Source organism: Camelus ferus, chromosome 29 (genome assembly GCF_009834535.1).
Source record: "Camelus ferus isolate YT-003-E chromosome 29, BCGSAC_Cfer_1.0, whole genome shotgun sequence".
NCBI lineage: Eukaryota > Metazoa > Chordata > Mammalia > Artiodactyla > Camelidae > Camelus > Camelus ferus.
The window spans coordinates 3,616,052-3,641,345 of NC_045724.1; the positions used below are offsets into that span (position 1 = coordinate 3,616,052).

Genomic DNA, 25,294 nt, shown 5'->3' on the forward strand with positions numbered 1-25,294 from the left:
TGTAAAGAAAGATAAAGCAAATGTGACAAAATGTTGATAATGGATGAATCTAGGTGAAGAACATATGGGATTTCCTGCAACTTTTCTCAGGATCTAAAAATTTTTCAAGATGAAAAATTTAATTAAAATTTCAGTCTGGCTGAAATATCAGAAACTCAATTTCAGGATTATCATGGCATCCAGTGGTATAAATATTTAGCAATATTGAGATAGCTCCAGTAGAAATATCTAAAAATATATACTTTTTTTAAAAAAGTGGAAAAAAAAAAGCCTGGTGAAAAAGGCCAGAGTTCAGAAAAAGTTGGGAAGAGGGTCTATATATTTTTTTTAAATGTGCTTTAAAAACAAAGAAAATTGAGATATTACTGATGTAATCCTGAAGAAATACGGCTAACTTAATGGGAAGTGGTGGAAGCAGCAATCATATAGAAGACGCACTGGACCTAGAGTTAGGAGACATGGATTCTAGTCTTCTAACAACACCTACTAACTCTGTGCCCTTGGTTAATAAAACTCTTTGAGCTACAATTTAACCTGTTTATTAACTTGCGATATCAATTACTTCACAAGGTAGCTGAGAAGGTCAAATAAAATAAAAGTGTGTTAATTCACTACGTAGTATTAAAAGTATAAGTGCAACCTAAGTTTTCAAAACTATGTCTACCTTCCTTATTGCCCATAAAAAATTTACATATAGTCCGTATAGTGGGTACTCCATTGGCAGCTTGTGTCTTCATCCACATCAACTCTGAAGTAGGAGTTAAAACCTCTTCATTCCCTCCAAAAGGGTTCCAGTTCGGTGACAAGCAGTATCGCCCTTAATACATATTCGGAGAGGAAGCCAGGGGGTTTATACCACACATCCCACTGCACACACTGTCAAGAGGCCTCCTCTCCCTAGTCGTTCCTGACTAGACCAGCGTGGGCTTTGAATTCTTTGTTCATCTCTGGCTTCTCTCTTCTCCCCAAGAAACTGCCTCTCACCCTTTTAATCTCTTCATCCCCTTCTTTAAGTGCAACAGTTTTTAATTCTTCCAAGCATTTTTTTTCCAAAAAGGATCTGCCAGTACCAGGATTCTCCCTACCTTTGAAGGTAGCAGAGAATTATAAATAACAAATCATTATTTTCTTGCATATGTGAATTCTCGGGTCTGTTTCCGAGCTTTCCATTCTGTTCTGGTGATCTCTGCTCGCGCCCACACCAGAACAAACCCCCAGCCCCAGGGAGGAGACGCAGAAGGGAGTCAGCGACCAGCGGCGCGCTTACTGCCCCAGTCTACTCTGCGCAGGCGCGGAAAGGCTTCTAAGTCCCGCCCGAGCGGGCTATTTCCGGCCCCCAGAACTCGCGGACCGGAAGCTGCGGAGCGGAAGAGGCGCCCGCCAGCAAGCGGGTAGACGCGGCTTTCTTTGGAAGGGGTCGGGCGCCTTTTGCTCCGCCCCGCTCCCTAGCAGCCCAAAGCGGGTGAAGGGTCACGCCTGCGAGTTGTAGGTCATGGCTGTAGCCGTGCGGCTCGGGCGCTTTCTCCCTTTGGGACGTAGCTCCGCCCCGGCACCTCGGCTCCCCACCTGTGCTGCCGGCAGCCGCGGGCGGTGCGTTCCTTGGCGACCCCGCGGCTCTGAGGTACCCGCGCCGTCCTGGCGCCCGCTTCCCTCCCCTGCCGGCTGGGCTCCGGCGGCCCCTTGCTCCTTCAGGCTTGGTGGCCCCGCACCACCTTGGGGTATGTGGTGACCTGAGGAAGGAACTAGGCCCGGTGCGCCTGGCGCGCTCCCGGCGACCGCGGCGGCCAGATCCTCTCTCTTTTGCAAACCTCCTTCCCTTTCTGAAAACGGGTCGGAGGACGCGGAGAGAGACCCCGCCCTTCCCGTCTGCCCCGAGAGCCTGTCTCCCGCCGGTCTTTCCTGTGTAAACTCGGGGGGGAGGGGAGAAGACCTGGGCCGCTGTGGGGTCATTTTCACTTTCAGTAATGCCAGATTCCACAACAGCCCCTGAGGTTATCAGTCTACTAGACTTTGAAAAGTTTGTGGTGTACCTTTGAATTCCTATGACTCAGAAACATTGGTTTTGCACTTATCTGGGTTTTAAAAAAATTACTTTTGAGTTTCATGTTTTATCTGCATAATGTTAAGGGAGGCTGTCAGGATGTTGGATGGTCATCCCAGCGTTGATGTTTCTATTAGACTGTTTTGTGGGCCTTGGTTTGTTTACCTCTGAAAGGGTATTGAAGGGTGAGGGTGATCATATATATCATCTGAACTGGGTGTTTCACTATTTTAAATTCTAAGATACTTTTTGACTGCTTGCTATGTTCGGAATTATGGGGGGCGGCGGGGAGAAAAGGGAGGGATGAAAGACAGTAAGGCTTGATCCCTTTCCTAGGAAGAGTTTATAGCCTAGATGGGTTGATGTTAAATGATATAAGCAGAGGGATGGGGAAGAGTACTCAGTACGAAACTAGTTAGCCTCGTTTCCATACTGTACAGGACAGGGAAATACATTCAATATCTCGTAGTAGCTTATGGCGGAAAAGAATATGAGAATTAATACATGTATATTCATGTATGATGGAAGCATTGTGCTGTACACCAGAAATTGATGCAACATTGTAAACTGACTATACCTTAAAAAAAAAAAAAGATTAGGAATTGGTAAAGGAAAGATGAGGACAAAAGAATATGCCAGTAAAGAAAGCAGCATGATACAGGCCTTGAGTAAGAAAAAGTGGCATTTTGGGGAAACTAAAAGTGTAACGGAATCCTGGAATGGGAGAGTAGACTGAAATAAAGCAAGGCTGGAAAGTCAGGCATGTGCTAGTTTATTAGTTATCTGTTATTGTATAACAGATTGTCACAAAACATAATGTCTTAAAGCAGAAACCTTTTATTATATCATGGTTTCTGTTGATTAGGTATCCAGGTGAGGTTTGTCCGGTTGCCTCTAGCTGAAGATCTCTCCTAAAGTTGAATCGAGCTGTTTAGTTGCTAAGGTCTCATGAGAACCCTGAGTTTGGGGGTAGAGGGTTAAGTTTTGCTTCCAAGCTCACTCAACGGCCTGTGAGCAGGCCGTTACTCACCAGGAGGGCTTCTCCTCAGAGCTGCCTCAAGACACAGCAGCTAGATTCCCCCAAGGCAGACCTGCGATCGGAAGGAACACACGAGAGAGTCAGTGTCAAAAATGAAAGACACACAGTCTTTCTATAATCACATCTTGGAAGTAACATCCCTTTGCTTCTGCGTAGTCTGTTTCTTACAAGGGAGGCAGTAAGTTTAGCCAACATTTAAGGCAGGGGGACTACAAAAGGGAATGAATATCAGAAAGCAGGGATCATTAGGGGGCATTTTATTTTATTTTGTTTATTTTTAAATTGAGAGATGTAGACCTTTAACATACTAGTTTCAGGTATACAGTGATTCGATATTTGTATATATTGTGAAATAATCACCACAGTAAGTCTAGTTAACATCCATCTCCATACAGTTACAAATTATTTTTCTAGTGGTGAGAACTTTTAAGATTTACTGTCTCAGCATCTTTCAAATACAATACAGTATTGCAGTCACCGTGGTGTACGTTATATCCCCAAGATATGTTTCTTTACAACTGCAAGTTTGTACTTTTTGACCAGCTTCACTCATTTCACCCAGCTCTTCCCCACACACCTTCCCCCGCTCCTCCCTTGCCTCTGGCAACCACTAAGCTCTTGTCTTTGACTTTGGATTTTTTTTTTAAGATTCCATATATAAGTGAGACTGTACTGTATTTGTCTTTTTCTGTCTCACTTATTTCCCTTAGCATAACACCCTCAAGGTCCATATTGTCACAAATGGCAAGGTTTCTTTTTTTCCCAATGGCTGACTAATACTCCATTGTGTGTGTATGTGTATTATATATATACATATCTATAGATACAGAAATACGTATATATATTCACATTTTTGTTGTTATTTATTGGTTGATGGATACTTAGATTGTTTCCATGTCTTGGCTATTGTAAATAATGCTGCAGTGAACATAAGGGTGCAGATATCTTTTTGAGTTACTGGTCTTGTTTCCTTTAGATAAATACCCAGAAGTGGAATTGGTGGATCATATTAAAGTTCTATTTTTAATTTTTGGAGGAACCCCCATACTGTTTCCCATAGTGGCTGCACCAATTTACATTTCCATTAACAAGAGTTCCCTTTTCTCACAACCTCTCCAGCACTGGTTATATCTTATCTTTTTGATAACAGCCATTCTAATAGGTATGAAGTGAGATTTCATTGTGATTTTGATTTCCATTTCCCAGGTGATTAGTGATGTTGAGCACTTTTTCATGTACCTCTAGACCATCTGTATGTTTTCTTTGGAAAAATGTCTTCAGGTCCTCTGCCCATTTTGATTTTTTTTTTTGCTATTGAGTTGTATGAGTTCTTAATATATTTGTTTTATTATTATTTTTTTCTTTTTTAATGGAGGTACTGGGGATGGCTTTGGAGGTAGGAGAAAACTGATGTAATTTTTACTTGAGATAGCAGCTCCCGCAGATTTTCTAAGTTTGATAACTGTGACCATAATTCTTTCCACAGGTGATGGGAAACCCAGGAGCCTTCAAAAGAAGTCTTTTATTCTCAGCCTTGTCTTATTTGGGTTTTGAAACTTACCAAGTCATTTCCCAAGCTGCTGTGGTTCACGCCGCAGCCAAAGGTAAGCCTAAGCTAAACGCCAGGAACACTTAGAGTTATTTTGTTTGTTATATTTTGTTAATAATTTAGTTATTTTTGAATAGATAATGAAACTAACATGTTATAGGCTAGATTATTTTCTGCTTTTCTCTGCTTATCATCTGGGATATGTATGTATGTATGTATATATGTGTGTGTGTCTGTATATATGTATATATAATGCTTTCTAGCAGGTAGAGCTTCAGTGAGAAATACTCCATTAATACTTTATAGTTGTATAGGCCCCTTGAGCTAAGGATGTTTTTTTTCCCATTTTTAAAGGGTTGAGGGGTTGTGGGAGAAAAAAACGAATATACTAGAGACCCTATCTGGCCCACAAAGCCTAAAATATGTACTTTCTGGATTTTTATAGAAGAAGTTTGCCAATCATTTATAAAGGTACAACAATTCTTTTGTTTCCTTACCGCCAAGGTGTTACACTCTTCTTGATGTAATTAAGAAAGGCCCAGTTACTCTGAGATAGAAATATTTTATTTACAAATAGAATGCAGTTTGGTTCTGAATATTAAATAACTGGTTGAAAAATAGAAAAATTCCATCAAATTTTTTATTTGGCATACCTGTAGATATATAAACGTATGTTAAGACTTGCCATATTTTAAAAATTAAATTTAAACCAGTTGTATATGTGGATAGAGCCAAAATTTCTATCTATTAGAGAAAAAGCTTTTTTTTAACATTTTTTTATTGAGTTATAGTCATTTTACAATGTTGTGTCAAAAACTCTTTTAATTTATAGGTTAATATAATAAGCCTTTTTGTTTTTCACAGTCCTCATTTTTTAACCATCAAGAAGGTGACTGGAGAAAGAAGCAGAGATTTGATTTTGAATAGATATTCTTATTAAAGTTCTGGTAGATGAAGATTTTGAGAATATTAGCTAAAAATTACTAGTTATTAATTGATTTCATTTATTTGTGATTATTCTTATATTTAATGAAAGCAGATATTTGAATTATTACATTTCTGTTTTACCTTTTCTTTCTTTTTTTAACATAATTTTCATTAAGGACAAAGTAGAGGACTCGGTTTTGTGACTGATCCAATGACATATTTTGGCAAATATTTATAACAGCTCAGCTTTTTAAAACTTCCTACACTTTTCACTATAACTTCCAACTCTCACAGCAGTCTTTTAAAATAGTTAGGACAAGCCCTATTTTCACAGTACAATGTTAATGTTTTTTTAAAACATCCCTTGAGGGATGTGCCCAATGGTTGCACCTTTAAGATTTTTCTGTCTGTTCCATTATATTAATTTTTGAAAGGAAGCTCACAAAGTGAAACTTCTTCAAACTGAAAGTACCAGAGCAGAGATTGGAACTCTTATCTGTTTCTTTTCGAGTCTGTCATAGCTTCAGTGTGCTTTAGCACCATTTCATTACAGAAATGAGTATAAAAATGTAATGTTTCCCTAAGCAACACAATATGGCACTTTGAAAGGCAAAGCCAAAATTATTTATAGCCTAAGTGATCGTAGTCTGTTTTTTAAGTGTCCTAATGACAAGAAATTACTGCATATTTAGTAAATTAAAAAGAAGATTTTAAGGTGCTAGGCCCCTGTGAGACCTGCATGATCTGGGGCGTGACCTTGCACAGTCACTATAGCAGAGGTAAGGGAGTTGTTTCCTTACTTTGCACCTGAAGGAACTTTGGTGTGGCTTTCCTACATTTTCCTCTTTCACCCCTTGAGAGAGTGGTCATGAGTAACAGGAGTCCTGCAGAGCAGCCAGGGAGTAGGCACTGAAGGGGCAAGTGTCCTTTGCCCAGAGATGGCTGTCTCCCAGCCAGGCTCACACAGCCCATTCGGGGATGGCTGGCCCTTCACTCTTGTTTCCAAAATGGCCACGGTTAAGTATGAACTTCTTAAGAATTCCAGTTTAGAGGAAACCATTCATCACAGTAAGACCTCCATTAGTGGAACAGGGTTGGTTGGCCTGGCAGCATCTTATTAAAAGGCCTGAGTGATGAACTTGCCTTTGAGGATGGTGCTGAAGGCAGACTGGAGGCTGAGACAGTGGCGCTTAGCACGGCAGCGCTTTCACTGAAAATGCCAAATACTGTTTCCTGCAAAGGTTGCCTCGTCACTGCAGACTCCAGCCTGGTGCACGCCCAGGAAAAAGAGAAACACACCTTGCTGTAGTCAAATGAAGTGTGCCCATCTCCAAATTAGTGATTTCTCATACTACCCAGTATAGTCCTGGCTGCAAACTGATACTTGATTCCAATCCGGTGGATATCTTAACTTTGTGTTTCCCAGAACCATGTTACTGGAAGTGGCTGTAATCTGAACTCTACCCGTTTCCATTTCTTTATTGGGCAAAAGAATGGTATCTACTCTGAAAGCTGTCATAGATGGATCCTTAGAGAGCATGGAAACTCAACTTACCTGTGTGGAGTGGAGTGAACATTGCTGTGTCCCTCTGAAGGATCGAAACTCAAGATGTAGAAATGGGTAAAGATCCTGAGCAGTAGGAAGATGTCCATAAAGAAGTGATTACCTATGGCTATGAAATGGTTAAAAGGAAAGGTTATATTAATTGGGCCAGTAGCTTATGTTTGGCTGATTGAATAGAAAGCATTTCTAAGAATCTTAGGAGAGTTTCCACCATAAGTAAGGACCTCTACAGAATAAGAAGTATTTCTTAGTATTCCTTGTATTCTGGGAGGAAATGGTATTGCAGACCTTAAAGATAAAGCTGACCCCTGAAGTAGAGGTCCGTTTGAAAAAGAGCATAGAAAAACTTTGGGAAATTCAGGAAGAGCTCACGCTTTAAAGTTGTTTAAAGCTACCATTCTGAAGTTACTGAAGAGATAATAGAGGATTACATATCGAACTTTTGAATAAACTACAACTCATGAAAGTTGGAAAAGGAAATGGGGTAGAGTGACTCCTCTGTTTATTTAGCCCTCCAGCTGTTTTGCTTAGCATCCAGATGCTGGATGATACTTACAATTCCCCAGTGATTGCATCTGACCTTGTTTTCATTGTCATACCAACTCTGACTTTTTTTTCTTGCCTCCTGCTTCCACTTTTAAGGACCCTTGTGATTGTATTGGACACACCTAGCTAATCCAAGTTAATTTACTATTTTAGGGTTAGCTGATTAGCAGCCTTAATTCTGTCTACAAAATTACCCCCCCCCCTTGCCCTAGTAATCTATACATTTTCACAGGTCCAGGGATTAAAATGTGGCCATTATTCTGCCTGCCACAAATACCAGCTAAGAATACTGAGGCTACTACTTATTCTTTTTAAGATTCTTTGGGTTTTCATAACCCAAATTTGGAGAATCCACCATTGATAAAAATACAGAGTAGAGTGGAAGCAAACTTAAGAAAATTAACCAGCCAAGGGAATGATATTAAACTATAGTACCTAACCAGATTGAAGTAGGATGATAGAGGAAAAAATCTTTACTTAATTTTCGGGTTTCTTTGCTGTTGTCATTTAATTTTTCTTAAATTATTATAATTACAATGATGATCTTAACTTTAAAAATAGTTTGCTTTACACAGTTGTGTCATAAATTTATGAGGTTTTGTTTTTGCTTTTTTTTTCAGTCTAGATTTTAATTTTTCATAAACTTAAAAACACTTTTAACCTCAAATAAAGTACATTAACTGAATACATTGGAATGTTGGCTTATATATAGAACTAAGTAATACAGCACCTTTATAGAAGACAAAATTAAATGTGTATGTTCCTTGGTAATAATTAGAATATCTGAAATTCAGACCTGGGTTTTTAGTAACTAGTCAACTTCTTTAGAGCGTTACCCTCTCTGTAAGGCTTACAGGTTTTGTTGTAATGTCTAAACTCATTAATGAGTTGGTTGGAGTATAGTGCCAATGAGGTAAGTTTCAGATCCTCTGTGTAATTAGCTTCGTCTAAGTTTTTGATGACAGATTTGATTCTTTTTCCACAACGATGTCTGTATAAGTTAGGCCATAAGAAGGATCTAGTAAAAGAGTGTGGTACCGTCTATGCAAATATAATAATTTTCAGTGCTCTAAATGGCTGTTATGTCATCATTTTCTACAGTGGGTGGTACTTAATAGCAGCAACAACAACAAAGACTGTGTGGCATAAATTCCTCATAGGAAATTTTTTAATTTTTTAAAATGTATCATGTTTAGTCAGTACCAGAATAAGTTTTCTAATTTGTTATTTTCCATGTTTTCAGTAAATCATTTACTGTGTGTGATAACTTTATACTTATTTCTGCTGTGCTTCCATCCAGAGTCTTCAGAATTTCTGATCTTTATTTATAGGTGATTTCTATATCTACTTTCTTTTGCTTATATATGAAAATGTTTATGTTTCTTAGAATTATTGCCATCTGGCTTGGGAAGACCTACTTTATTGTGTCTTTTTTCTTTTATAGTCTTCAGAATTGAAGAAATCCTCGAACAAGCAGACTACCTGTATGAAAGTGGAGAAACAGAAAAACTTTATCAGTTGCTATCCCAATACAAAGAGAGGTGGGCTGTGTGTGATAGCCTTGGGTTTGTGGTTTCCTCAAATTTTTGGTTATTTAACACTTGAATATTCTTAGTGCTTAATTTTTATAGTTTTTTTTAAATTTTTACTTCAAAATAACATTTCTTAAGAGTTTAATTTATAGTGTGATTTTTTTCCTTATGTTAAATGACTCAGAAGTGCTACATGTATCTCATTGATTTAGAAAAGGTGGTTCAATTTACTCATTCGAATAGACTGTTGAAATATTTTTTTCCATTTTGTTACTTTGTTTTGGATACAAGGTAATCACTGAATAGATATTTATCTCATTTATGTATATTATTTATTTCTCATTTCTTTTATATTAATTTCTTACTGGTTTAAGATTTAAATGAGATAGGATGATTTTACACCACCATTGACTACTATCTCTGTGTCACTGTACAAGCAGTCTCATAGATGATCCAGAAATACCTTTTTCTGTTTTCACTATCAGCTTATCTTTTTAGTCCAGAGTCCATTAATACGTGCATTTATTTTTTGGGGGGGAGGGTAGAGTGGAGGGAGATTCAGCCCCATAAAATAAGTCAAATCAGGCTAAATTGCATTTCCAGATCACTACTCTACCTCATCCCCTAAACTAAAAATATTGTCCTTTTTTTTTTCAACTTCCTTTTTTAGACTCCCCAAACCAGTTTTTTCCCCCCAAGGACCCATCAAATTTACTTCCTAAAATGTCTATAGGATGCAACTTTCCTTCTCCGTTCTCCCCTCAGTAACTTGCGGTGGTTGTTTGGGCATTTTATAGTCATTTTGGTAATTACTTGAAAAGTAAGCTATAAGATAGTTACTCCTAGTCATTGCATTATAAATATACTATTGTTACTTTTAGTTTCACAGTTTTATGTGAATACCATTTTTTGTTAAGAAATATATAGGGTAGTGGGCTTAAAGACAAACATTTAATAAAAAGGAATGTAAGGTTAGTTTTAAAAAATATTTCTAACTCTAAATCTTGGTTTCCATTTTATTTATTAGCCATTTCATATTTTATATAATCATATTTCAATGTCAGTTCTTCAAGGAGTCCAAAGCCCTTGCTTTAAATATTCCATGCATCATGGCATAGATGACATTCAAAGGTAGGATTTACTTTGAGGTTACATTACATTTAATCATTCATTCGTTAACAATCATTTACCATATACCTGTTTTGTGCTAGGTATTGTATTTGGAACTAGGGATATGGCAGTTCTGTTTTATAGAGCATGACCCTGTCTATAAATTTATGTATTTTATAGTACTGTCTAAACCAGTTAGTTGTCTGAAGCATAGTAGCCGCTGAAATCAAGCCTCAAGTTATATGTTGAATTTTGTAGGGCAAGTGTTTAGAGAGTCAAATATGAGATATTTTCTAAGGAACTTAGTATTTTAGATATTATGGGTTAAGTTAATACTTAAGAATAATGGATATTTTGTAGGGACTTTTAGCAGGTAAAGTTTTTGTGTGATAGAAAATAATAAATTTAACATGAAGAATAATGGCTTTTGATACCATGTTGCTTGCCTTATCCTCACTGACATGAAAGATCATATGTATTCATTAGTGATGTGACTTTCAACAGTTTTTAAATGTGAGCTAAAATGGTTGTTATTTATATTTTATTTCAAATTAGTGAAGATGCAGAGTTACTGTGGCGTTTGGCACGGGCATCACGTGATATAGCTCAACTTAGCGGAACCTCAGAAGAGGAGAAAAAGCTCCTGGTCTATGAAGCCCTAGAGTATGCAAAAAGAGCACTAGAAAAAAATGAGTCAAGTTTTGCAGCTCATAAGGTGAGGTGCTCAAAGTAATGAAACTTTTACATGTACTGAGAGGACCTCAGGTTTATACTTATCTGTTATCCCTAATTGACATAGGAAAGAAAATTGTTCCATTTTCAAAAAGTAGGGAAGAGATTAATTTTTAGAACTTTTTCCAAAAGGAAGTAGTTTTTTTCTTTGCATTCTTGAACTTGTAACTTCAATAGTGTGTTTGATAAATTATTTTTGTGAAGGCTTTTTTTTTTTTTTTGCTTTTATTTCTGTTGCCTGGGTAGACTACAACATTTCTGAGATTTATGTCAGATAATGTTTTGCCTATGTTTTTTCTAAGAGGTTTATAGTATCTTGTCTTATGTTTAAGACTTTAAGCCATTTTGACTTTATTTTTGTGTATGGTGTGAGGGAGTGTTCTTCAGTGATTTACATGGAGCTGTCGGTTTTTCCCAACACCATTTGCTGAAGAGACTGTCTACTCTATTGTGTGTTCTTGTCTCCTTTGTCAAAGACTAATTGACCAAAACTTGTGGGTCTATTTCTGGGCTCTCTTTGCTGTTCCATTGACCCATATGTGTGGTTTTGTACCAAGTACCATGCAGTTTTGATTACTGTAGCTCTGTAGTATTGTCTGAGTTCTGGGTCTGTAGTATTGTCTGAGTTCTGGGAGGGTTATTACTCCAGCTTTGTTATTTTTCTTCAGTAATGCTTTGGCAATTCTGGGTCTTTTGTGATTCCATATAAATTTTAGGATTATTTACTCTAGTTCTGTGAAAAATGTCCTGGGTGTTGATAAGGATGGCATTAAATCTGTACATTGCTTTGGGTTGTATGGCCATTTGAACAATATTAATTCTTCCAATCCAAGAACATTGGATATCTTTCCATTTCTTTAAGTCATCTTTAATTTCCTTTGTCAGTGTTTTGTACTTCTCCACATATTAGTCTTTCACTTCCTTGGTCAGGTTTATTCTTAAGTATTTTATTTTTTTGGATGCAATTTTAAAAGGGGTTGTTTGACTAATGATATTTTGGGGATTTAAATTTCTTATCTTTCTATTTGTTTTTTGTTTCATCCATCTGTTTTCATTTTCTTCTTTTTCTACCTTTGCATTTTATTTATTTTATTGCCTTAATGGCTATAACTCTGTATTATATTACTGTAGCGGTTGCTTTAAGGTCTATAGTATATACATCTTTAACTTATAGCCCACTCAAGTGATACAACACTTCATGTAGTAATAACTGCTCTTAGTGCTATTAGTGTGCTGTCTCTTCTGCATATGTTAAAAATCCCAGAATACTTTGTTATTTTGTCTTAAACAGTTTATTATCTTTTAAAAAGACATAAATAAGGGAAGGAAGAGTCTTTATGTTTGCCCATATAGTTACCATCACAGTGTCCATCATTCCTTTCTGTAGAACATTCCTTCAACATGTGTACCTTTAACATTTCTTATAGTCTGTTGATGATGAATTCTTTTAACATCTCTATCACTGTAAAAATTCTCTTTTTCACTTTTGTTTTTGAAAAATATTTTTTCTGAGTAAAGAATGCTTTAAAGATATTGCTTAGCTATCTTCTAGCTTGCCTTATTTCTAGTAAGAAATCTGCTTTAATTCTTGTATGTGAGGTATTTTTCTTTTTCTTGGCCGGAGGATGTCTGGCTGTTTCTTTCTTTATCAGTGGTTGTAAAATATTTGACGTGATGTGCCATGGTATGGTTTTTTTCCATGTTTCTTGTGTTTCATAGCGTTTGTTGGATTTGTGGGTTTGTAGTTTGCATCAAATTTGGAAAATATTCAGCCATTCTTTTTATAAAAAGTTTTTTGGTCCTTACCCTTGACTCTTCCTCTTCTTCTAGGACTCCAGTTACACATGTGCTTGCCCACTTAAAAATTGTCCAGAAGTTTTGTGATGAGCTGTGTGTTTTGGTTTTTACTCTTCTCCCTCTCGGTCTTTTATTTTGGTTATTTTCATTTCTGTGTCTTCAAGTTCAGTAAGCTTTTCTTCCAGTTTGCTCTGTCTTTAGTATCTTGCATTTCTCTACTTAATATGTTTGCCTTTCATCTTGCTTCTTGAATATATGAAATATAGTTATAATCGTGGTTTTATTGTCTTTGTGGATTCTATCATTTATGCCATTTATAGATTTTTTTTAATCGAGTGATTTTTTTCTCCTCAGTAAGAGTCTTATTGTATGATTTGTGATTTTTGATTAATTGATGCCAGACATTATATATTTTACTTTGTTGGGTACTGGGTATATTTGTAATACTAAAAATATTCTTTGATAGTAATTTCACAATATTTGTAAGTCATATCATTATGCTTCATACATCTTAAACTTAGCTGTATGTCAATTGTAGTTCAATAAAACTGGAAAAATATTCTTGAACTTTGTTCTGGGACACAGTTGAGTTACTCAAACAGTTTGATCTTTTGGATTTTGCTTTAAGGTTTTTAGGCAGGACGAGAGTAGCATTTAATATTGAGGGGTTTTTGTCTTTTCCTACAACTGATATTTGTAGCTCTTTGTGAGCTCTGTATTTCTAAACCTTTTGAGGGGTTCTTTTTCTAGCCTTGCGTAGCCTCTTCCCATGCAGGGGTTAACCTTTACTCAGCTGAACGCTCACGGGTGACCCTCTGTAGTTCTCTGGTCAGCTGTCTCTTCTTCAGTGCTCTTCTCTGTGAACTCCAGCCATGTGGACTTCCGCAGACTCCCAGTTCCATCTCTTCAAAGAAAAGAGACTGCTTAGCCTATTTTGCCTCCCTGGGCTTCAACCTGGGTATGTCTCCAGGGCAGTCATAGGGCAGTCATCTCGTTTGTTTCTGGTCTCTCAAGTTATTACTATTGCCCTGTATGATGTCTTGAGAGTCTTTATTTCTTTTACTTTGCTTATTTTAGTGTTTCAGGCAAGAAGGTAAGTATAGTATCTATTATCCCTTCTTGGCTAGAAGATCTATTATAAAACTTTCCTTTAAAATTAACTCACTACAGAAAACAGACACTTTGGAAATTGAAACTGAAGTACAAATATGGAAATAAAAATCACCCGTGATCACAGCTCCTATCATCTTGCTAGTATGAATATCATAAATTAACAGTCCTATGCAGTAATTAAATGCCAACCTCAGCAGAATGTGGAGGATTCATCCGTAAGCTTGTGTTTGCTTTGTGTATAGATGATAGTTAAATGCATAAGAGGAGGTGATTTTATCTAGAGCCTTGATACATGGGAAAAGATCAGAGCACCAAACTTGAAACGCTGTATGACCCCTCTAGTCGTCTGAATTTGGGGAACTGGGTAACTGTCTGTGGAGATTAAGTGAGCATGGTCTATAGAGAGGGTATGCGTTTTAAATTATACTTTTTAATTTTCAATAAAAATATCAAGATAAAAGATTTTGGTGGAAAATAGATTTAAACAGAAGTTTAAGTGTTTGTTAAAATTTTTCTAGTTATAATTATTAAAATTTCACAGATGTAAACTCAAAGAAAAAGAAAAGGGGAGGTGTTTATAAGAAAACTATTGTATTTCACAGAACCTAAAGGCACGATGCATTTAGGCTTCAGGAAAAACTGGCTCAATTGCTTTGAGGCTTCAGTGTCTTTTCTCTTTGCTGTTATCTGCAAATCTTTTTTAACTGAAACTTTTTTTCTCATCCTAAGTCTTGTGACTTCCCACAGCACCTGGGTATATGAAGCTTGGATATTTTGGATTCAGTTCTTAGAGAAAAAAAAAAACTTAGATTATCTGAGTTTGGGTCTGTTGTCCAGCCATGGATGTGGGGACAAGGTCACAACTGACAGATATGGTATTATTACTGTAACAGTGCAGATGTGGGAGCAGCACACCCAGAAAAGAGGAGGCGGAAATAAATGATAGTTACTAAATTGACCGTTTTTTCTAAATTTATATTCATACCGTAAATATGAATCATTCTTTCTCCATTGTGTTGGTAACTTTCTTAGAGATTCACTGTTCTCTGCCTTGTAATACAGTTCTCTAAAAACATGTCCTCTCCTTGAGTTCCGTGAGGAATATATATTCCAGTATATTTAATACGGTTTTTGTGCTCAGCTTTTTGTTAAATGAGAATGACTACTGAGGAATAGTTATTCAGTTTTGCCTTGTATTGAATGGACTATTATTGTGTGTTACTATTCTTACATCTTTTTCCTATTCTGTTTTTAGTGGTATGCCATCTGTATTAGTGATGTTGGAGATTATGAAGGCATCAAGGCTAAAATTGCCAATTCCTACATTATCAAGGAGCATTTTGAGGTACTGATGAATGTTAAAAGTCATTAGTTTTCTGAGTAGATTTCTGTTTCATTTATCTATTACTGTATAGGCCCAAACATAGTGGCCTAAAACAGTGACAGTTGATTTCTCACGATTCTGTGGATTAACTGTGCACAGTGGTACTTCTGTTCTGCTTCTTGTAGCTGAGGTCTTTAGATGGCTGCATTTACCTGGGCCCTCATCTGGGACAGGGATAAGATGCCCTCTCACCTGCGACAGTTTCTCTCTACTTTTCTTTCCATCCTTTAGTAGTCCAGCCAAAGCTTCGTTATAGCATGGTAGCTGGCTTCCAGGAGTGAACGTTCCAAGGAAAAAGTTCCAGTGTGCAAACTTACATCAAGCATGTTTGCATCACACTTAGTAAGAACCTGTCGACGTAATAAACAAGTCATGTGGCCAAGACCAGAGTATGTGGGAGGGGACCATACAGGGTCCCAAGTGCTAGGGTGTGTGGTCTCATCTAACAGGCTGACACAACTGACATACCACTCATACCACTCCCACAGTGATACATGATTATGGTCTCTGAGTGTATGTTACGTGTGTGTGTATTTTAATATTTCCCCCTAAAGTTAATTTACTTATTTATAGTAAGCTCTTCCTTAGGTGCCTGAAATTCTGCGGGAGTTTATATACTTCATGATGTGCTGCAAATACACTATTCCATTGTCCAGTAAAACAAACAAACAACAAAAAAACTGCAGCTAAAAATCCAGAATGTTTTCTTTCTTTTGATATTATAGACCATCTCAAAAAAAAAAAAAACAACAAAGGAAGAGAAAGTGATGAAACACTTTATGGTTATAGTCTCAGTTCCTGGGTTTATGTAATGACAAGTGGAAAGAACATTGGATTAGGGCATATTCAGGCATCAGTAGTATATAAATAGTATATACACACATATGTATATGTATATTCTTACATATATATTTCAATTAAATAATGTACATTTTTCACATTTTAAGACCTTTGAAATCAGATTGCATTATATATAATCAGCAGTATCTTATAATTGGCAGTGCTTTTTTTCTTTTCTTAATGGAACATAAAGTAATGATGTATCATAACTTTTATGGTGTCTTCAATTTACTGAAATACAGTAATTTACTCAGTGGCATTAGAAAAATCACTTAAATTACTTTGCCTTGGAATATAGAAATATATGACAAATAACTTCCAATGTGAATAATGAAAAATTGCGTAAAATATGTTAATGTATATTTTAAAAGAAACAGTGAAGGCTGTACAGTATTTAAAAATAAGTGTTTTGTGTGAGTTTCCAAGTGTGTGAAGTATATATAAAAAAGTGACAATTTAGTATTTACATACTAAAAAGATCATTTATACTACTTTTATTTTCAATTCCATGATTACATTTAAAGTCATAAGAAATTATTATTTTTGTACTTATTTTGAAGACACGTAAACTAATGGCAAAAAAAAATTAGAAAAGCTTTGCTTGAGAGTAGCCCCTCTCAGTCTATCCCATAAGAAAATTAAACTCTAACATCCCAAGACATCCATTGTGTATGGTGAATTAACTTCTCTCCCTTGAATCTGCATGGACTAGCTCTTTACCATTTTTGGCAGAGTGGACAATATAGTTATTCACGTAATTTTTGTAGGGCTTAATTTTCTAGTGGAACTCTCATTGGGAAAGGTTGCTTAGAATATAAATTGTATATACTTTAAAATATAGTTTGACATATAAATCATATCACTGTATTTATAGAAAAGTAAAAATTAGGTCCAGGCTGATTCTTACCCATGTTACTGAGATAAGATTTCTGCCAAGTCATACTTGGTTTTCCCTACTCTAGCTGTTTCCTCTCCTACTACTGACGTTAACCAGTGTTAGTAATACAGTGTCTGGTCCTTATGAAAAGTAAAAATAATAATGACTCTGGTGATAGAAAATACTGTGTTAAGCACCTCCTGTTATGTGCTCATTTAATTTTCACCTCAACCCTATGAGGTAGGTGTGCTACTTTCATGATTCTGTGAAAGAACAAACTAAGGCATGGAAAGAGTGTAGAACTTGCCAGGGTCAAAAGGTTAGAGGTCATTGAGCTGTGATTTGAACCTAGGTGGTCTGGCTTCCCAGCCCACTCTGGTGACCAATACGTGTATTTCAAAATGTGTGTCTCAAACATTATTAGCTGCAAGTGAAAATGTGGATTTACAGAAAAGCATAAACTAGGAAGTCTTAATTTTTAAAAAAGGGTCTTTTCAATAGGATTAACATCAACCTGTGAGCTTTCCTTAGCAGTTTGCAAAATAAGGGATAAAAGGAGGAGTAATTTCTTTAAAGTATTCTGTAGTTTATGCTTTACATTAACTTACATAGGACTTTCACACAGTGAGTAGAAATAGGGAGACTTTATCAACTTATATTGTACATAATTATTCAATTATTCTGTGAGTAAATAGTTACTTTTCCTTTGTTAAGTATAGATGGGGCAGTTAAATCAAATCTGCCTACGGGGAGAGACTTTGTAAAATTATTATGTATTTTGTTCTTTTAAGAATACCTTTTATTCAGTATTCATATGGGAATTGCCAAAAAGAACTTCTTTACTTATTTTTCCTTTAATCTAGAAGAACTATTGAGAGCTATAGGTTATTTTCAAAATTAGATTCATTTATAGCTATCATGTTTGAAACAAATTAAAAGAATCAGGAGGAAGAAAGTTGATTATAGAAAAACTGAAATTCAGGGTTGCAAATTTTTTTTAAAATCATGGCTTCATCATACATAGAAAAAGACTTATTGGTGTTTAAAAAACAAATATGATTCATTTTCTCATTTCTTGTTAGAAAGCAATTGAACTGAACCCTAAAGATGCTACCTCAGTTCACCTTATGGGTATTTGGTAAGAAAATTTCTTTAAATGTTTCAGTGGTATTATATGATCTTATTTTGTAGTATGTAAAAAAGCAAAATTAAAATATTTTAAAATATTATTTGGCAGCCAAGAGTGTCTAAACCGTACATTAACTAGGAGTTGTACTAGTTATTTAGTTTAGTATTTAGGAAATACTAAATTTGATTGTGATCATGTTAAACACTGTTATTTACATCATTTAGAAACATGTACTAAGACTAAAAAATAAGAAAGCATTGAGACTTTTTGTTAGACCTTTAAATTCCCTTTGTTGGGAAAGACTATTCTTATTTGCCAGACTAAAATGAAATTGGATTAATCTAACTGTAGTAATACAGGATGCCCTAAGAGGATCTTTGAATCTTCAGTGTGTATCAGATACAGTCTGGTTGACCTGAGGAATAATCTGACTTTCAGTATCTTTCCATTTTTATGCAACTTTTGTTCAATGTACATCATAATTTTGCTAGTATGAACATATACCAATGTGTTAAGTGCTTTCTGATTTAAGAGTCTCTCTTGAGACAGGTTTACCCTGTTTTATTTGGGTGTAGTCTGCGGATCTAAGTGTTTATTGTCTTCTAAGAAGGGTAACAGTGCAAAGTACTGTATCAAACTCTTTTAAAAGAGAAGTAAATATCCTTCAGGATAAAGGACATATTAAACTAACAAAACACTTACTGAGGATTAATGATAATTGAGGGACAGTTAGCAAGTTAGATGCTGGTGAGTGAGACAGTTTCTTTCTCAGGGAGTTCAGACACAAATTAAGATCCAACACTTTTTTTCCTACTTATTTCAGAAAGTTGTCAGGAACTCTGGATGTTAAACATTTGCCTCACTCTTTCAATATGTAGACTTAAATTGTTAGTTGCCATTATTATTTATGCATATCATGTTTAGTTTTGTTCTTTTTTTTTTCTCACTTCTCTGAGTTAGTTTGTCTTATGGGAAAAAGAGGGATAATGATTTGCTCTCATTTAGTTATTGTAAGGAGTAGAGGAGAGGAGCACTTAGCACAAAGTGAGCGTTCAGAGGTCAGTGATAGTGTGTCACCATTGCTGTTACAAATATTTCTTACTATTTATACTTAGTCACAAAATACATCCTAATTGATGGATCAATATAAGTCAGTCTCTAGGTAATTCAGTATGAATATTAACCTGCTGGATATTATGTAAAGTACAAATTCTTTAAACATAGAACAGGAGAAGATTCCTTTTATAAATGTTAAGATGTTTAGTTCTCTTTAAGAGAAAAAAAGAAGGTGCAATTCAGCTGAGTAAGTGCTGTTTTATTTCCCTGTAGGTGTTACACTTTTGCTGAAATGCCTTGGTATCAAAGAAGAATTGCTAAAATGCTGTTTGCAGCTCCTCCTAGTTCCACCTACGAGGAGGTAGTGTGATGTCCTTTGTTAAGTTAGTACTGATTCCTTAACTGCTCTGCCACGCTGCGGTGTCCACACATCTGGAGCTCTGATCAGTGAGGGACTTGAGCACGTTTCTAATGACCCAGTGCAACTGTCTTTATCACAAAGTCTTAATACGTATTGTCCATGACTGGTGAGTGTTTTTTTTCCCTTTAGGTGAGTGGCTGATAATTCTGGTATATTGTCAGCTAATATAGCTGATGGCTAAAGTCTACCTTCATTTTCTGTTTGAAATCTACACCAAAGTCATAAACTAGAACAAGAAATACAGCAACTATTTCTCAGTATGTTTTAGGTACACATTCTGTACAGTAATAGTCATTCACCTGGAAAATAAAGCATGTGTTTGTATTGATAAAGGAAGAGTAATTATAACATCTTTTTTAAAGCAGGTTTGAAAGGCTTATAGTGTCTCATATGTCCAAGGCCTTTTGATTTTCCTGTTAATAAAATCTGAAAAGGATTTTGGGTTTACCCATCACAAAATTTTTAGAGTAAGGAAATAGGCAATTGAAGAAGCTTTCTCAATATTTGTATAATAACAAGCTTTAAGTGGGACAGAAAGAATTAGCAGGGAGTTTCATTGGTACACCTGTGTATATTCACTGGCGCAACCTATGTATTACTGAGTGGACTCAGCTTTGACTTAATCTAATTTTAACAGTGGTCACCGTGATGCTTCAGGAAGAGGGAGATCAAAATACCTGAGGTGCACATGATAATGTTCTTTCCTCTCTGCATATGATGCTGGTTTGGTACAAGTTCTAAAGAGCAGTCACGTTATTATTAGAAGTGGTCCACATATTGTAATCTGTACTTTGATGATTTAATAGTGTTATGTTCAGTTTTGCTGTATTAACTAACTTACTGTTGATGAATTGATCATTTTTTTAAGGGGGACCATTATTTTAAGATGTTTTCATGTACTTCCTATCTTACATTTAACATAGTAATAGATCTTTTGAGAAAATGCTTTTTTAGTATTGATTCTGTTTTAATCCTTTTCCTTATGTTTGGGCTCTTTGTGTTTTTAACAGGCTCTAGGCTACTTTCACAGAGCAGAGCAAGGTAACGTTTTTAATTTCACATACTAATTGTTGAAATTGATGAATGCTTCATATGTATAATAGAAATTTTTTAAACAAAAATAAATTATTTGTTCTGATATATTTAATAAACTTTTTAGCTAGACATTATCCAATAATTTTTAAAGCCCTTATTTAAAGATCACCTGAGTAAGAGAAACAGCCCACTTCTGAATTCAGAGCTACAGTTCTGGAATGGTCCTTCTTTTAGTGGAATTCAGCCTTCCTTTTTGAGAAGGCTGTGTAATCTTGAATAGTTAACCTGTCAAGATTTAACTGTTTATTCAAGATTACACAGCCAATTAGAGACATATATTTATTTTCATTTAAAATTTTTATTTTTTAAAATTGAAGTATAATTGACATATTAGTTTCACGTGTACAACATAATGATTTGATATTTGTGTACACTGCGAAAAGCTGCAACAGTAAGTGTAGTTAACACCTGTCACCTTACATAATAAGAAAAAAATATTTTTTCAAGATTGACTCTTCGCAAATTTCAGATGGCAATTAGATGAGACCTGGTTTTAAAAAAAACTCTCAGGCCAGTTTTTGTTCTGTTGCAGATTAACTGCCTTTTGTGAAGAAGAGTTTCATGTCACTCTTACTTGAAGAAATAGCCAGTCTAGAAACTAACATCAGCCTATCCTGTTTATCCTCCCTAATATTTACAGCACAAATTAGAGCAGTAAGGGACAGAAGCCCTGTGTTGCCAGGAACACCGAAAAAAAAAAAGAAAAGCAAATATATTTCTGTAAAACTTAATCAGAAGAAAACTAAAGAAAGTTTATTACATTTGAGAGCCTGCTCATATGAACTTGTTCAAAAGCTTTCATTGATAGCAAAGCATTTTTTAAAACATTACTTCTAAAGAATTGTCTGAATTTTAACTCTGTAATATATTTATCCTCATTTACTGTTACCATCTTCCATTGATATCCTCTCATAATGGTAGTTTTACATATCATAGATATGACCTGGGAATGCGGTTTCCTCAGAGAGACTTAGAAGTGTAACTGTAAAGTTAAAATAGGGCCTTAGAGACCTAGGGGTTCGGGATGTTGAGAAAAACATGGCCATACTCTTGTGGAGCTAAAATAATCCTCAGGAATTCCAGTCACCCTCCAGGCTTTACCTTGAAGGCAGCCTTTAGGCAGCCTTTCCTTATGGCCCATGACTGGTTGGGAGGCTTCTCCGATGCTTGAGTACCTCTTACTTCCACCATCATGGCCCTTATCATTCCACAGTATGAAGTTTATGTGTCTAAAACCAAATTCAGGTAAAGTGGGGACTGTCTTCTTGCTCCCAGTTGCATCCTCATTGTTTAATATAATGCTTGGCAAATTTGCTGAATAAGTAGATGAATGAATAAATGAATGAATTTACTTAACTGCAGGGAAACCTTAAGCACATCGCCATGGCATCTCACAGTGTGTTCAAATTAAAGTAAATTTTGGGTTAAGGAGCAAATGGAGTTAATCATAAATTATATCCAGGAAAAAGTATGCTTTGAATATAGAAGGGTCCCAGGTAGATAGGAGCAAACTGTAAAGAGTTAATGAAGTTAGTGAAACAGTCACATGATTTCATTCATAGGCTTTTGTTCACATTTTTCCCTCAGCCAGGAATGTTCTCCCTTTTTCTGTTAAAATCTTCTTCAGCCTCCAAGTCAGCCCAGGTGTCCGTTGTTTTTTCTTTGGTTTCTCACAGCACTTTAACTATGTCCACCAGTGAGAGCCTTCCTTTTACTCTCATGTGACGCTTGGTTGTGCTCATGCTTGCCTCTCCTTTTCATTGTAAATTCCCAAAGAGCAGTGACTCTGTTTTATCGATGTTTAAGGATAGCCCACATTCAGTAAACACTGATCCCAAGTGTGTGTATCATCATGATTTCATTCACTCACCCAGCAAATGTGCATTGAGTACAGTTCCAGGCACTGTTCTAGGCACTTAGGATACAGAGAATAAAAGTGATAATACAAAGAAAACCCCTGTCCTTATGGGGCGTACATTCTCTCAGGACCATGTTTTCTTCCAAAATGGAGTATCTATTTTATACACTTGTTGTGGGAAATGAGAAATGTGTATACTGTAGTGCCTAGCACATAGTAGACACTCAATAAATAGTAATTATATTATAAAATTTTTGAGATATGAATAGAATGATAGAACAAAAGGGAATTCCAGTTAGCCTAATCATTTATTGACCACACAAAATATTACTGGAATTTAGGCCAAAAAACTAAGCCCTTAAAAATAAGAGCAATACTCTTTCACGTGAGATAAATTTGTTTTTCTTTCTTATGTACAGTGGATCCAAACTTCTACAGCAAAAACTTGCTTCTGTTAGGAAAGACATATTTGAAGCTACGTAACAAAAAGCTTGCTGCTTTCTGGCTAACAAAAGCCAAGGACTACCCAGCGCACACAGAGGAGGATAAACAGGTAAAATGTCACCAATAGAGTAAGGAAACCTAATGTTTCCACTGAGGCACCATGAAGTACAGGTGAATTAGGAACTTCTTTAAAAGCGTAGTTGTCTAAGTGCATATTGTTAAAATAACAGTGTTAATTTCAAGTGTGTATAGCAAATAGCTGCTATCAACAGATGTGTGAATTATGTGTTGCAGTGTAGAATTAGTCCTGTTTGATATATACAGCAGATCAAGTAAGATTTCTAGAACATAAAAAGCAAGGGGTGTGTACTAATGTGGAAGGGCTCTGTGAGTCTCACCAGGTCAAGATAAAAGGAATTTTATAGTGTGCTCTCCTGGCTTTTTGGAAACTCTTAGATTTTATGAACTTAAATTTCACAAGTTGATTTCTGCTGTACTGTTGATTTGCAACATTTATTCTTGTATTTTAGGTACAGACAGAAGCTGCTCAGTTGCTTACAGGTTTCAGTGACAAGAATTAAGAATTTTCCAGTGAAATATCTAACAAACACTGCCTTTTCATCAAATTATAACAATAATAAATACATTAACTGTTCCATGGATGTTTTCTCAGTTCTTTTAATGTTGTGACCATTTAACAAATTAAATATACAAAATTCTAGATTTCTTTGCAAATAACAAGGCAATATAAGTAACTGTCACAAGAGTGGTAGAGATGATTGTGCATCCGAGACACCAGCCATACAGAGTGGTACGAGATTTCTAAGGGGGACTGGATCACATCAGGATGGGAGGAGATCAAGAAAAGAAAGCTCTGTGGAAGAAGTGGCATAGGGGGAGTGCATTTTCAGGTTGGAGTGATTCAAGGTTGAGATCTTGCAGAGAAGGTGCAATGAATGGTAAGAGGTTAGGATTGTGAGGGTTCTTGGTGTAAAGCAGTTAAAGGACGTGTCTTGGAGCCAGCCTGCATAAGGAAAGGACTCAAGTCAGGAGGACTGAAAATGGAGTGGTTTGCTTTTTAAAATGTGAAGTAGTCTCACAAGTGGATTGATTTTGTCACTAGGCAGAGCCCAAATTCTATTCCCTAATGGGATGAAAGGAACACAGAAATCAAGGGTGAAATGGAAATTAAAATATTTAAAATAGAACGATGCTACTTACTGGGGGTGCCACCACTCCAAACTCTTAAGTTTTGTAAAAAGGAGCACCGTGCATGCCACGTAGATAACCTGAGTGCGTGTGTGCATGGGTTTTCCTCACAGGAGACACACTGTAATGTTGTGGGGATGTGCTGTTTCTGTTTTATCATGTGTATTTTCAAACAAAAGGGAAAACTGAACGCATTTGACTCTATATACCCATCTCTGATTCAACAATTGCCGATCTTTGCTATATTTTACTTCTGTTCCTGTATATATATGTATTTCTAAACCGTTGAAGACAATATATTTCATCCCTAAATATTTCAGCATTCATTGTCTCAGAATAAGGGCATCCTTCTAAACAAACACAAATCCACATTACAACCAGAACGTTTACAACTAGAAAGTTAACAGTAATTCTGTAACGTCATATAATACCCAGCCATATTCAAGTATCCTCAAATGTCCCAAAAGGTCTTACACTTTTTAAAACCAGGATTCAAAGATCATACATTGCATTTCATTTTCTGCCTTAGTTTTTTAAAATCTAAAACAGTTCCTTCATCTTTTTTTTTTCTCCTCACAGCACTGACTTTCTGAAGAGGCCAGTCCAGTTGTCTTAGATGGCCCATCACTCCAGAATGGCCTCACAGACCACAGTTAGAGACACACTGTGCCATCTTATTTTCAGGGACTCCAGTTAATTGTATGTGTATTAGATCTTTGCCTCTTATAATTATCACTTTCTTTCTGATTTTTCTATTTACCTCTGTTTCATTATCTTGACTCTCTTCATTTCTGTCTTTCATGTCCCTTACTTTATTTTAATTATATATTTTCTTCCTTAGATACCATTTGTCTGCACTTCTGAGATGTTTTTGTCTTCAACATTTTCCCCTGGTTTCAGTTAGCAGGCATTCTATATCTTCATGTTGTTTGTCCAAATCTGAGTCCTTTAATTTGGATTTTTCTTTCATTTCTGCAATTATTTACTTATGTTTAATTAGTTATTAGTTTTTGTGTTAAAGAATTTGTTTT

At 35.9% G+C, this 25,294-nt stretch overlaps 1 protein-coding gene and 1 pseudogene across 5 annotated transcripts; both read left to right on the forward strand.

Annotated features, from left to right (window-relative positions):
* Nucleotides 1-1,344: 1,344 nt before the first annotated feature.
* Nucleotides 1,345-25,266, forward strand: RMDN1 (regulator of microtubule dynamics 1). 5 transcript variants are annotated; one of them, XM_032469930.1, is made up of 10 exons: nucleotides 1,346-1,621; nucleotides 4,567-4,684; nucleotides 9,111-9,207; nucleotides 10,864-11,023; nucleotides 15,206-15,295; nucleotides 18,134-18,189; nucleotides 19,510-19,597; nucleotides 20,668-20,698; nucleotides 23,030-23,163; nucleotides 24,843-25,266. In XM_032469930.1, the coding sequence occupies exons 1-10, from the start codon at nucleotides 1,493-1,495 to the stop codon at nucleotides 24,846-24,848; spliced, it is 909 nt and encodes a 302-aa protein (XP_032325821.1). In that variant the 5' UTR covers nucleotides 1,346-1,492; the 3' UTR covers nucleotides 24,849-25,266. The 5 variants fall into 5 exon arrangements, with proteins under 5 accessions (XP_032325824.1, XP_032325821.1, XP_032325820.1 ...); XM_032469929.1 differs by lacking the exon at nucleotides 24,843-25,266 and adding an exon at nucleotides 23,585-23,710 and having other exon boundaries at nucleotides 1,403-1,621; XM_032469932.1 differs by lacking the exon at nucleotides 24,843-25,266 and adding an exon at nucleotides 23,585-23,635 and having other exon boundaries at nucleotides 1,443-1,590.
* Nucleotides 6,437-9,099, forward strand: LOC102510199 (annotated as a pseudogene).
* Nucleotides 25,267-25,294: the final 28 nt, after the last annotated feature.

Coding starts and splice junctions, on each gene's coding strand:
- RMDN1 (XM_032469929.1), top strand. CDS start 1,493: ATGGCTGTAGCCGTGCGGCTCGGGCGCTTTCTCCCTTTGGGACGTAGC. Junction 4,685..9,110: donor GGTTCACGCCGCAGCCAAAG/GTAAGCCTAAGC, acceptor TTTCTTTTATAG/TCTTCAGAATTGAAGAAATC. Junction 23,164..23,584: donor ACACAGAGGAGGATAAACAG/GTAAAATGTCAC, acceptor CTTGTATTTTAG/GTACAGACAGAAGCTGCTCA.